At 46.4% G+C, this 12,597-nt stretch overlaps 1 protein-coding gene across 2 annotated transcripts; it reads right to left on the bottom strand.

The window, feature by feature from the left end:
* Positions 1-738: 738 nt before the first annotated feature.
* On the bottom strand, positions 739-12,489 carry LOC309400438 (elongator complex protein 5-like). 2 transcript variants are annotated; one of them, XR_014176658.1, is made up of 8 exons: positions 11,920-12,489; positions 10,797-10,857; positions 8,650-8,730; positions 7,691-7,917; positions 6,130-6,323; positions 4,578-4,684; positions 3,924-4,024; positions 739-2,381 (listed from the first exon to the last, which is right to left on the bottom strand). XR_014176658.1 is itself a non-coding variant. In XM_081968930.1 (8 exons), the coding sequence occupies exons 1-8, from the start codon at positions 12,107-12,109 to the stop codon at positions 2,273-2,275; spliced, it is 1,074 nt and encodes a 357-aa protein (XP_081825056.1). In that variant the 5' UTR covers positions 12,110-12,486; the 3' UTR covers positions 739-2,272. The 2 variants fall into 2 exon arrangements, 1 of the variants encoding a protein (XP_081825056.1); XM_081968930.1 differs by having other exon boundaries at positions 4,578-4,688; positions 11,920-12,486.
* Between the last annotated feature and the right edge of the window lie 108 nt (positions 12,490-12,597).

Genomic DNA, 12,597 nt, shown 5'->3' with positions numbered 1-12,597 from the left:
GTCAAGACGGGAAAAAGAAAAGTGAAAACGCATGCGCGGGCATTTCCCGCTTTTTCTCTCACAAGTTGAAATGCAAATAAAATAAAAATAAATTCTCTCCATATATGTATTTTGTCGCCTGCTTCTTTTGTGGTTTCTCTAACACCCTGCAACTGTGGAAAGCAGGCAGGGTTTTGATGCTGAGGCTGATCTTCAGAGGGGCGGTGGGCAACACTGCAGGGTTGTTGTTTTTCACACACACACACAAAGACACACAGACAGACTAAGCAGGGAAGTTCGGATTTATTTATTTTTCTTCTTCTGGGTCCTGGAGTCGTTACGCGGCTGTCCCAAAGCTGCTGGCAGTTCTGGGGGCCTTGAGTTCTGGTTTAAACGCATCCTTGCAATTTCTGCTTTTTGTCCATTTTTCAAAAATTATGTTTCCCTTTGTGTAAAAAAAAAAAAGAGAGATCTAGATTTGGCCTTAAAATGAAGCACTCAGGTTCTAACACTCGGCCAAACCAACTGTGGTCACTAGACGGGTGGACATCAACTCCCAGAATTCCCCAGCCAGCATAGCTGGCTGGGGAATTCTGGGAGTTGAAGTCCACCCATCTTAAGAGTTGTCAAACCTGAGAAAAAAACTCTTCTAAAGTGTATATATTCCCCCAAAGATGCAGTCATGTAAGTCACCCACACTGACCACTTTGTGTAAAAAAAAACACAATTCCATGGCAAATATTTAAATGCACAAAAAGATGCAAACAGGGTGATGATTTATTGTTTATAGAACAGAATAGAGAATCAAATGGAATGAATAATAAAATATAGAATTAGATTAGATTAGAATAAGGAATAGAAAGTAGAATAGAATAGAAAATCAAATGGAATGAATAAAGGATTAGTTTAGATTAGAATAGAATAAGAAATAGAAAATAGAACAGAATAGAAAATAGAATAGGATGGTATAGTATAGAATAGAATAGAAAATAGAAATGAATAGGAAATAGAATAGAGTGGTATAGTATAGAATAGAATAGAAAATAGAAATGAATAGGAAATAGAATAGGATGGTATAGTATAGAATAGAATAGAAATAGAAATGAATAGGAAATAGAATAGAGTGGTATAGTATAGAATAGAATAGAAAATAGAAATGAATAGGAAATAGAATAGGATGGTATAGTATAGAATAGAATAGAAATAGAAATGAATAGGAAATAGAATAGAGTGGTATAGTATAGAATAGAATAGAAAATAGAACAGAATAGAAAATAGAATAGGATGGTATAGTATAGAATAGAATAGAAAATAGAAATGAATAGGAAATAGAATAGAATGGTATAGTATAGAATAGTATAGAATAGGAAATAGAATAGAATAGAAAATAGAATTGAATTAGAATTCTTTATTGGCCAAGTGTGATTGGACACACAAGGAATTTGTCTTTGGTGCAGATGCTCTCAGTGTACATAAAAAGACAAGATAGGCCTAGTCAATTACAAAAGTTCAGAAAAGAGCAAAAAGCAGCAGAAGGCAGGACAAGATGAAAACAAACCATGGAGAGAAGCAACTTGGAATTAAGGAGAATCTAGGGAAGATGGAAGAGAAAGAAAAGGAGGAAAGAAGAAAGAAAAAGAAAGAGGGAGGGAGGGAAGGAGGAAGGAAGGAGAAAAGAAAGAAAAGGAAGGAAGGAAGGAAGGAAGGAAGGAAGGAAGGAGAAGCAACCTGGAATTAAGGAGAAACTTCTAACAGTGAGAACAATTAACCAGTGGAACTGCTTGCCACCAGAAGTCCTGGGCGCTCCATCCCTGGAGGTTTTCAAGAAGAGATTGGAAAAGCCACTTGTCTGAAATGGTCTCGGGGTCTCCTGCTTGAGCTGGGGGTTGGGCTAGAAGACCTCTATAAGGTCCCTTCCAGCTTGGTTATTCTATTCTATTGCATTACGAGTCGGATGGAGCCTGCCCTGTTCATTGGCTGTCTGGCTCGGAATCTCTCCTTCGTCAAAAGGATGGAGGATATCAACTCTCTCTCCACCGTCAGCAATTCCTATCCGGGGTCCAAACAGATTTTCCTCCTGTCCTTTCCCAGAAAAAGCCGCAAATCTGGATGTTTTTTCTCTCTTCGGATGGCCCTGGGTTCCGATTTGCCCTGCCAGACCATTCCTAGCGCTTCACCGATTCCGCCCCCCCCCTTCCTCTGTCATTCCCAAGTTGCCAAGGAAAGCAGCTCTCCAGGAAGATGTGGCAGGACTCCAGTTCCAGATCTGGAGAAACTTCCCCCCGTTTCGCTTTCACACGTCCAGGTCGTCATCGGGATCTTCGTGGTCAAAGTCATCGGCAGCATCCGGTTCGTAGTAGATTTTGCCTTCCTCCGTGGACGTTTGCAGCAGAGAGGACTTCCTGGAAGGGAGGAAGAAAGCATTTGTCTGTCTATGATCCACCCTCTCTCTCTCTGTCACACGTCTTTATTCATCCACCCATCCTCTGGAAGTGGTGGGTCTTTGATCCCTGGAGGTCTTCATGGAGAGCTTGGACAGACATTTGTCTGAAAGGCTGTATAAGGTCTCCTGCTTGAGCAAGGGGTTGGACTAGACGACCTCCAGGGTCCCTTCCCATCCTTTGATTCTATGGTCTGTCTATCTAACCTCTCCCTCCCCTATCCATCTATCATCTATGTCTGTCTGTCTGTCTGTTTCTATAATCTCTCTCTCATTGTGGTATCTATCACCTATCAATGCCCGTCTGTCCATCATCTATGTACGTCTGTCTTTGTCTATTTATCTATGATCTATTATAATCTATGTATATTTTTATCTACCCTCCCTCTCTCCCTCCCTCTCTCTCTCTCTCTCTCTCTTTCCTATCTATGTACATATTGAGCCGTGGTGGCGCAATAGTTATTAAGAGTGCAGCCCTGCAGGCTACTTCTGCTGACTGCCGGCTGCCTGCAATTTGGCAGTTCGAATCTCCCCAGGCTCAAGATTGGCTCAGCCTTCCCTCCTTCCAAGGTGGGTAACATGAGGACCCAGATTGTTTGGGGGCAAGAGGCTGACTCTGTAAACCCCTTAGGGAGGGCTGTAAAAGCACTGTGAAGCGGTATATAAGTCTAAGGGCTATTGCTACTCATTCCTTCAGCGCATGCGCACTGGCCAGCTGACAGGGCAGCGCATGTGCCCTGGCAAATGGCTCCGCGTGCCACCTGTGGCACGCGTGCCATAGGTTCGCCATCACTGTTATAGGGCCTCCTGCTTGAGCAGGGGGTTGGACTAGATGACCTCCAAGGTTTCTTCCACCTCTATTATTCTACTTATTTATAAAACTGATGTGCTGTCTATCTCATTACCCAAGCGAGGAACCAAGATGTGATCGACGTAACCTCACAGAGGTATGAGGTCCTTTATTTTTTATTTATATATTTACGCCCTGCCTTTATTCGTTTTACAAATAACTTTAAGGTGCAAACATATCCAATATTCCTTCCTCCTCTTCTCCCCACAGCAGCTGGCTTTTAGGCCTAAGACAGGACTAGAACTCCCTGTCTCCTGGTGATTGGCCCAAAGTCACCCAGCCGGCCTTCATGGCTAAGGCAGGACTAGAACTCACCGTCTCCTGCTTTCCAACCTGCTGCCTTCACTGCTAGGCAAAAATGGCTCTTAAGGAACGTGCCAACTGAATGTAAATATACATATTTTAAAATATAGGGATTTTTTTTTCCATTTGAGGAATATGCCAATTAAATCTTGGTCCTAAAAGTTGCCAAGTGGGCTCCGTTGAACGAAAGAGTTCATATTTGTAGGTTTCTTCTGTCCTTCTCTCCTTGCCAAATATTCTAAGACACCCCCGGGGCCGTTTTGTGGAGGGCGTTGGGCAGCGGGTAAATTGAATCGGTGGACAAATGAAATATTTCGAGAGGAAATTACAAAAAGAGACGGGAGTCCTTACTTTTCCTCGCTGAACTGGTACGGGAGAGGCACCGATTCTCTGGCTTGGCGCTCGGCTTCCGTGAGACGCAGGTTGAAGGTCAGGCGGGCTGTCGGATCAACCTGGAGAGATGTCCAAGGTTAACGGCGTTTGTGGATCAAAGGAAGGAAAGAAAGAAAGAAAGAAAGGAAGGAAGGAAGGAAGGAAGGAAGGAAGGAAGGAAGGAAAGAAAGAAAGAAAGAAAGAAAGAAAGAAAGAAAGAAAGAAAGAAAGAAAGAAAGAAAGAAAGAAAGAAAAGAACTCCCTGGGTAGGTTTAGTTTCTCAAACTGGACCACTTTTAAGGTGATTCGCTTACCAACTGCATGGCTCCCTTATCAACTGCAGTGATTCGCTTAACAACGGTGGCCAAACGAGCTGCAGAATCAGTGCCGGTTCGTTTTCACAACCACTTTGCTTAACAATGGAAACTCTGCTCCCAAATTGAAGCCCTTAACTCGACCGTGGTGCATTGCTTCTAAAATATCTGCTCGTCTTCTCAAGCAAACCTGCCTCCCCCCCCTCCCCAATTTCCTGGATTTCTTTCTTCCTGACAAAGAGCCCCCACCTGAATCCCCCACCCCCCAACAAACCAAACCCTGCTCCCAAGTCATCGGTCATGACCCCAAGACACGCACCGTGGCGGGGTCCCGTCCTTCCTCTGCCTCGTCCTCTCCAGAAACGCCTTTTGGTGGTGGCTCGCCGAGGAATTTGAACCCAAACCCCGGGAGGATGCTGAAGAGTTCTGTCTGGGGAGGGAAGGGCAGAATGAGGGGGGGAGGGGACACGCAGTGGTGAAATGTAAACATTTTTGCCAACAGTTCTCTGGGCGTGGTTTGGTGGGCGTGCCAACTTTTTTTTAGTTTCTAAAGCATTTTTTTACAACCTATTTGCCCAAACCGGTAATAAAAACTGTCTCTGCTTCCTTTCTTCCTTCCTTTTCTTCCCCTTCCATCTCTGCTTTCTTTTCTTCTCCTTCCTATCTCTTCATCCATCCTTCCTTCCTTTTCTTTCCTTCCTCATTTCACCCTTTCTTTTCTTCTCTCTCTCCACTAATTTTCTTTCCTTCCCTTACCCTTATTGCCCCCCCTCTACTTCTTTCCTCTTTTCAACCCTTTTCTTCTTCTTTCCTCTCCCTCCACTAATTTTCCTTCCTTCCTTCCCTTTACGTCCTCTTTTTACCCTTTCTTCTTTCTTCTTTTCTTCTCCCCCTACACTAATTTTCCTTCCTTCCCTTTACGTCCGTTTTACCCTTCCTTCTTTCTTCCCTTCTCCCCCTACACTAATTTTCCTTCCTTCCTTCCCTTTACTTCTCCTTTTTAACCTTTCTTCTTTCTTCTTTTCTTCTCCCCCTACACTAATTTTCCTTCCTTCCTTCCCTTTACGTCCTCTTTTTAACCTTCCTTCTTTCTTCCCTTCTCCCCCTACACTAATTTTCCTTAATTCCTTCCCTTTACTTCCTCTTTTTACCCTTTCTTCTTTCTTCCCTTCTCCCCCTACACTAATTTTCCTTCCCTTCTTCTTTCCTTCCGTTCCCCTTATTTTCCCCCTCTACTTCTTTCCTCTTTTTCACCCTTTCTTTCTTCTAACCTTTCATCTCTCCCTCCACTTTTTATTTTTCTTTCTTTCTTTCTTTCTTTCTTTCTTTCTTTCTTTCTTTCTTTCTTTCTTCCTTCCTTCCTTCCTTCCTTCCTTCCTTTCTTCCTTCCTTCCTTCTACAATAATAGCAGAGTTGGAAGGGACCTTGGAGGTCTTCTAGTCCAACCCCCTGCCTAGGCAGGAAACCCTATACCGTTTCAGACAAATAGCTATCCAACATCTTCTTAAAGACTTCCAGTGTTGGGGCATTCACAACTTCTGGAGGCAACTTCTGTTCCACTGATTCATTGTTCTCACTGTCAGGAAATTTCTCCTCAGTTCTAAGTTGCTTTTCTCCTTAGTTTCCACCCATTGCTTCTTGTTCTGTCTTCAGGTGCCTTGGAGAATAGCTTGACTCCCAAATCTTCTTTGTGGTTTCCTTCCCTTCCCTCCCTATCATTTATCAGCCAGGAAGTAAGAAACGGGGCAAAATCCCGTTTCTTCCACATCCATCCTCATTTAACACTGGATGAAAAGACATTTTTGATTCCAGAGCTGAGCTTTGGAAGCCCTGTGCCATCTTTGCTGTGGGTCAAAGGAAGACCACCTCACCTTCTGTAGAAGCCTGCTCCCCCTCTTTCTATGGAGGACCACAGCAGTTCGGGGGGTCCCATCCCCACCTCGCCCGCTCCCCGGTCCCGGCCGCAGGGTCACCACCAAGCGTGCCAGCGTCTTCAACACGTCCAGCTGGGCAGGTGGGTGCAAATCCCCGTGGACGAGGGCCACAATGCGGAGAATTTTCAGCCCTGCGGAGAAAAGGAGATTTTGAGGAATCCCCAAATCTGGTCCTTCCTTCAAGCCGCCTCAGGATTCACTCGGACCTTGATGAGATTCACTGAGAAGAGGAACAGAACAGGGGAGCGACTGAATCTGGATGCATGTGAGGTCCAAAAACTTACTTGTATAGTGAACTCTATCTATCTATCTATCTATCTATCTATCTATCTATCTATCTATCTATCTATCTATCCATCCATCCATCCATCCATCCATCCATCTATCTATCCTATCATCTATTATAGATCTATGTATCTATGTATTTCTTTACCTACCTCTTCTCTATATGTATGTCTATCTAAGTATCTACCATCCATCCTTCTTTCCTTCTCTCCCACTTCCCTAGGAGAGAAGCAACTTAGAACTAAGTTGAACAATTAGTCAATGGAACAGCTTGCCTCCAGAAGTTGTGAATGCTCCATCACTGAACATTTTAAAGAAGATGTTTGATATCCATTTGTCTGAAGTAGTGTAGGGTTTCCTGCCAAAGCAGAGGGTTGGACTAGGAGACCCCCCAAGGTCCCTTCCAACTCTGCTATGCTATGCTATTCTAATTTTATTCTATTTCTATTCCCTATTCTATTCTATTCTATTCTATTTGTACCTACCTATCTACCTATCTACCTACCTACCTACCTACCTACCTACCTACCTATGTATCTATCTATCTATCTATCTATCTATCTATCTATCTATCTATCTATCTATCATCTATCTATTATCTATCTATCTATCTATGTATCATCTATCTATTATATATCTATCATCTATCTATCTATCATCTATCTATCTATCATCTATCTATCTATCTATCTATCTATCTATCTATCTATCATCTATCTATCTATCTATCTATCTATCATCTATCTATCTATCATCTATCTATCTATCTATCTATCTATCTATCATCTATCTATCTATCTATCTCTATCCGTATCTATCTATCTATCTATCTATCTATCTATCTATCTATCATCTATCTATCTATCTATCTATCTATCTATCTATCATCTATCTATCATCTATCTATCTATCATCTATCTATCTATCATCTATCTATCTATCATCTATCTATCTATCATCTATCTATCTATCTATCTATCTATCTATCATCTATCTATCTATCTATCTATCTATCTATCTATCATCTATCTATCTATCTATCTATCTAATCTAATCTAATCTAATCTATCCTATCATAGATCTATGTATCTATGTATATTTTTATCTACCTCTCTTTATTTCTACCTATGTACCTATCACATATATATCTACTATCCACCATGGCTCAATCTTCCCCTTTCCCCTCGCCCCTAATGCCCCTCTCTTCGCTCACCAGCCGTGTTCGCTCTCCTGGGCAGCTGTGCCAACAACTGGCAGACAGAGGGAAAGGGAAGGCGGAGTAGCAGCCAGCTGAGGGAATCCAGCACGAGCGTGGTGGATCCCTGCGAGGTTGTGGCCAGGCGGGAGGCCAATTCCAAGGCGGAGAATTCTCCCACGGTCAGGCCGCTGCCTCTCCCGGACCAGCCCAGGGGATCAGGGAAACCATCGTGAAACGATATCCTGGCAGAAAAAGAGCTACAGATAATCCCCAATTGAGTCCCAAATTTCAGTTGCTAACTGAGACATTGGTGAAGTGAGTTTTGCCGTGTTTTGCGACCTCTCTGGCCATGTTGTTAAGTGAATCACGGCAGTTTTCAAGTTAGGAATACAGCCAAATATAATAGCCAAATTGATTTGGCTTGTCAAGAAAGTTGCAAAAGGGGATGATGGCATGGGCCCAGGGGACACTGCAACTGTCATAAAGACAAGCCAGTTGCCGAGTGGCCAATTTTGGATCAGGCGACCCCAGGAATGCTACGACGGTCCTAAGTGTGAAAAACAGGTCATAAGCCCACTTTTCCCAGTGCTGTTTTAACTTGAGACGGTCGCTAAAGAAACGGTTGCGACCCATAAAGGAGAATATTTCTCCCTCAGGGTTGAACTGGGGGGTCTTGGCGGTCCCCGAGACTGTTTTCTTGCAGACGTTTCATGACCCAAGTAGGTAACATCATCAGTGCTAAATGAGTGGAAATCGAGGACTATTGTATACCCTGCTGGCTGTTTACCACACACACTCACATCTGTGCCAGAGGTCTTTTCCCCAATTGTTGCAGCCATTTAGTGTTGGCCTAAATTTTGGACCGGCTCCCAGTGCCATTCCTGGCTTTCTCTCTCTCTCTCTCTCTCTCACACACACACACACAACACACCACACACACACACAGACACACACATATGAAATTTAGGACTTACCGTGAGATCACGTCAGTGCTCAGCCCAGCCTTGAATTCCAACTCTGGGAGATCAAAGCTCAGAACGTGGATGGATTCTGCCCTAAAGAAGAAAAGCAAGATAGCCTTAGACTTATATACCACTTCCAAGAGCTTTTACAGCCCTCTCTAAGTGGTTTATAGAGTCAACATGTTACCCCAATAATCTGGGTCCTCAGTCTACCGACCTCACAAGGAAGGTTGGAAGGCTGAGTCAACTTTGAGCAGGTCAGGATTGAACTCCTGGCAGTGGGCAGTGAGTTAGCCTGCAATACTACTTTCTAACCACTGTGTCACTATGACTTCCTTCCTTCCTTCTCATTTTCCTTCCTTCCTTCTTGTCTTTTTCTCTTTCTCCCTCCCTCTTTCCCTCCTTCCCTCCATCTCTTCCTTCCTTCCCAAGCAATAGCAATTAGACTTCTATACTGCTTCATAATGGGTTTACAGCCTCTTGCCCCCAACAATCTGGGTCCTCATTTTACCCACCTTGGAAGGAAGGTTGGAAGGCTGAGTCAACTTTGAGCTGGTCAGGATCGAACTCCTGGCAGTGGGCAGTGAGTTAGCCTGCAATACTACATTCTGACCACTGCACCACCACGGCCCTTCCCTCCTCCCACTCTCCCTTCCCACTTAGCAATAGCATCTAGGCTTATATACAGCTTCACAGTGCTTCACAACCCTCTCTAAGGGGTTTACAGAGTCAGCCTCTTGCCCCACCCAACAATCTGGGTCCTCGTTTTACCCATCTCGGAAGGACGGATGGGAGGTTGAGGCCGCCCTGAGCCAGTGAGACTCAAACAGTGAAACTGCTGGCGGCCGACAGTCAGCAGACGTAGCCTGCAGGGCTGCATTCTCACCACTGCGCCACCAGGGCTCTGTTGTGGCGCAGTGTGGTTACAGCAACCATTTTCACATTTTCTAAAGGAAAAAAACCATTTTGGTCCTGGCGAACAAATATAGGTTAGTCCGCTATATTACACTTGGAATCCTGCAAATCTAGAAAGAGTGCAGAGAAGAGCAACAAAGAGGATTAGGGGACTGGAGACTAAAACATATGAAGAACCGTTGCAGGAACTGGGGATGTTTAGCTTAAGAGAAAGAAGGACTAGGGGAGACATGATAGCAGTCTTCCAATATCTCAGGGGTTGCCACAAAGAAGAGGGAGTCAAACTATTCTCCAAGGGACCTGAGGACAGAACAAGAAGCAATGGGTAGAAACTAATCAAGGAGAGAAGCAACTTAGAATCGAGGAGGAATTTCCTGACAGTTAGAACAATTCATCAGTGGAACAGAAGTTGCCTCCAGAAGTTGTGAATGCCCCAACACTGGAAGTCTTTAAGAAGATGTTGGAGAGCCATTTGCCTGAAATGGTATAGGGTTTCCTGCCTAGGCAGGGGGTTGGACTAGAAGACCTCCAAGGTCCCTTCCAACTCTGCTATTGTATTGTATTATGTACCCTGTAGCTCACTTAAGTTTGTGAAGTTAGACCGCTAAAAAAGCTGTCGTATTTTTCAGAGTATAAGATGCACCTTTTTGCCCCCTAAAAGAGGGTGAAAATTTGGGTGCATCTTCTCCACTGAACGTAGCCCCAACCTACCCCCATCCAGATTTGTAGTCCTTCCTTCCTCTTCTTTTTCCCTCCCTCCCTCCTTCTCCCTTCTTTCTTTGTCTCTGTGTCTTTCTTTCTTCCTTTCTCAGCACCCCCAACCTGTTTTTGGCCTAGAAGGCTTCAGGGAAGCCTGCTGGGAACAAAAATGGACCCCCCCCCCACACACACACCTCGTCTTTGGCTCTGCGACGTGTGATCAAGGGCAAACCGGCCTGAACCAATAGCATTTCACCCCTGAAGGGAGGACATCTGCAGAAGGATGGACTACAGTGTTCCTCTCCCCCCCCCCCCAGTATAGGAAAGGGGAATGGCCGATGTGGGATCATGACGTCACTCGGTTGAGAAATTGCCAGAATACACATTTAGTAAACAACTGAAAATAAAAACTGATTCCCCCTCGATTTAGAGACCTCACAGCTAGGTTGGCATCAAGCCTTCGAGGCCGGTTTTACCACGCCAGAGGGGGGCCTATCAATTCGATACAGCGATAAATGCAAAGGCTCCTGGAGTGTCCCACTCACCGCCGGGCGGCAGCTGTGACGAAGCTCTTCAGCAGGGAGCGGCCTTCGCAAGCAACTGAATCTGCCAGAGGAGGAAAAGGGGACGTTTTTGGATTAAGCCTCTCGGTTCGGGGTAAGTGTAGTTCTTAGTAATCTTTTCATTCTGTGTTCTTTTAACCTTTTCACTATTTTTTAACTTGTTTTATAACCTGCAAACTGCTCAGAGGGAGGGAGATGGATGGCATAAAACATTGTGATATTAATAAATGAATAAAACAAACAAACCCAAGACGTACACAGACTGGTCAGCCAAAGTGTCTCTCTTGACCACTCACAAGCAGCTGCCTCCCCCTCCCTGCCATCCTCAGCTGGCACTCCTGGGGGGGGGGAACCCTGCAGAGGATGGGAGGCCACTAGGAGATCCCCTACATGCAATAAGACCACCAGATCCCTTACAGGAGGGATATGGGGGCAGCACCAGGAGACCCCTTGCATGCAATAGGCCGCTGTGCAGGAGGGCTGGGAGGCCACCAGGAGATTCCCCTGCATTGATAGGCGACCAGGAGATCCCCTGAAGGGGATGGGAGGCCACCAGGAGATCCCCTGCATGAAACAGAACACCACGGAGACCCCCTGAAAGGGATAGAAGCCCATAAGGAGATCATTTGCACGCAACAAGTCCACCAGATCCCTTACAGGAGGGATGGGGGGGGGCACCAGGAGACCCCTTGCATGTGATAGGCCACTGTCCAGGGGATGGGAGGCGACCAGGTGATTCCCCGCATGCAATAGGCCACCAGGGGATCCCCTGAAAGGAATGGGAGGCCACCCATCCTCGTCATGTGATCGACGACCAGGTCTCTGAAGGGGATGGGAGGCCATCAGGAAGATCCCCTAAAAGGGATAGAACAGAAGCCAAACAGCATATCCTTTGCAGTCGATAAGACCACCTGATCCCTTACAGGACGGATAGGAGGCCACCAGGAGATCCCAGGGCGCCAAGCTAGAGGCCGACAGCAATCCCCGCTCGTCTTTCGGCCAAGAAGACCCTCTCTCCCTGCCCTCCCAGCTGCCCATAAAAGGGGAGCCCCTCCGCAGCAGCCGGGGAGGGGCAGAGCAGGGCCAGGCCGGGCCTCTCCCTCACCCTGCAGGAGCAGCAGCCCCTCGGCGGCCCCGGACAGCAGCGCCTCCAGCATCCCTTCGCGGCTCTTCCGCCTCCTTTGGCGTCGCCCGCGCGCCCCAATGACGTCACGGCCCGCCTGAAGGGGGGAACTAAAGGCGGAGAGGCCGCAGCGCCACCTACCGGTGGGCGTCGCCATCGCCTCCGAAGCCATAGGCGGCTAAGGAAGCGCCTGACTGGAAATTAAAAAAAAAGCGGAGGAAGGACCCCCCCTTCCCTTTTGGGGACTTTTCCCTTCAAAATAGAGTCGGGGGAGGGGAGGGGAGAGAGGTTCCAGGGACATTTCTGCCCGGTTGAAACCAAGCACGACTCAAAGCCACTTCAGGTTGCAACTCCCCCCTTCTCGCTAGAGCCACAGAAGCCACTACAAGGCCCATGGTGCACGGCAACGGTGCTCCGTCACCTCCCACGGGGCGCCCATAACCCCCGTAAGACCCTCAAAGGGCCCTCTGAGGGAAGCCCAGCGGCGACAGAAAGCGTCGCAAAACCCTCGGCCGTCAAGCGCGACGCCGTTTACTACAAGGCGGCCACCGAAAGCGAAGATATTGCTAGGCAGAGAAGGCCGGTCGTCAAGCGCGCCTCCGTTGCTAGCCAAGGGAGGCCGGTCGTCAAGCAGGACCGTCAAGCGAAGGCCAGTCGTGA

Source organism: Natrix helvetica (assembly GCF_964273705.1).
Source record: "Natrix helvetica genome assembly, chromosome: W".
NCBI classification, from domain to species: domain Eukaryota; kingdom Metazoa; phylum Chordata; class Lepidosauria; order Squamata; family Natricidae; genus Natrix; species Natrix helvetica.
This window is presented reverse-complemented; position numbering and strand designations above follow the sequence as displayed.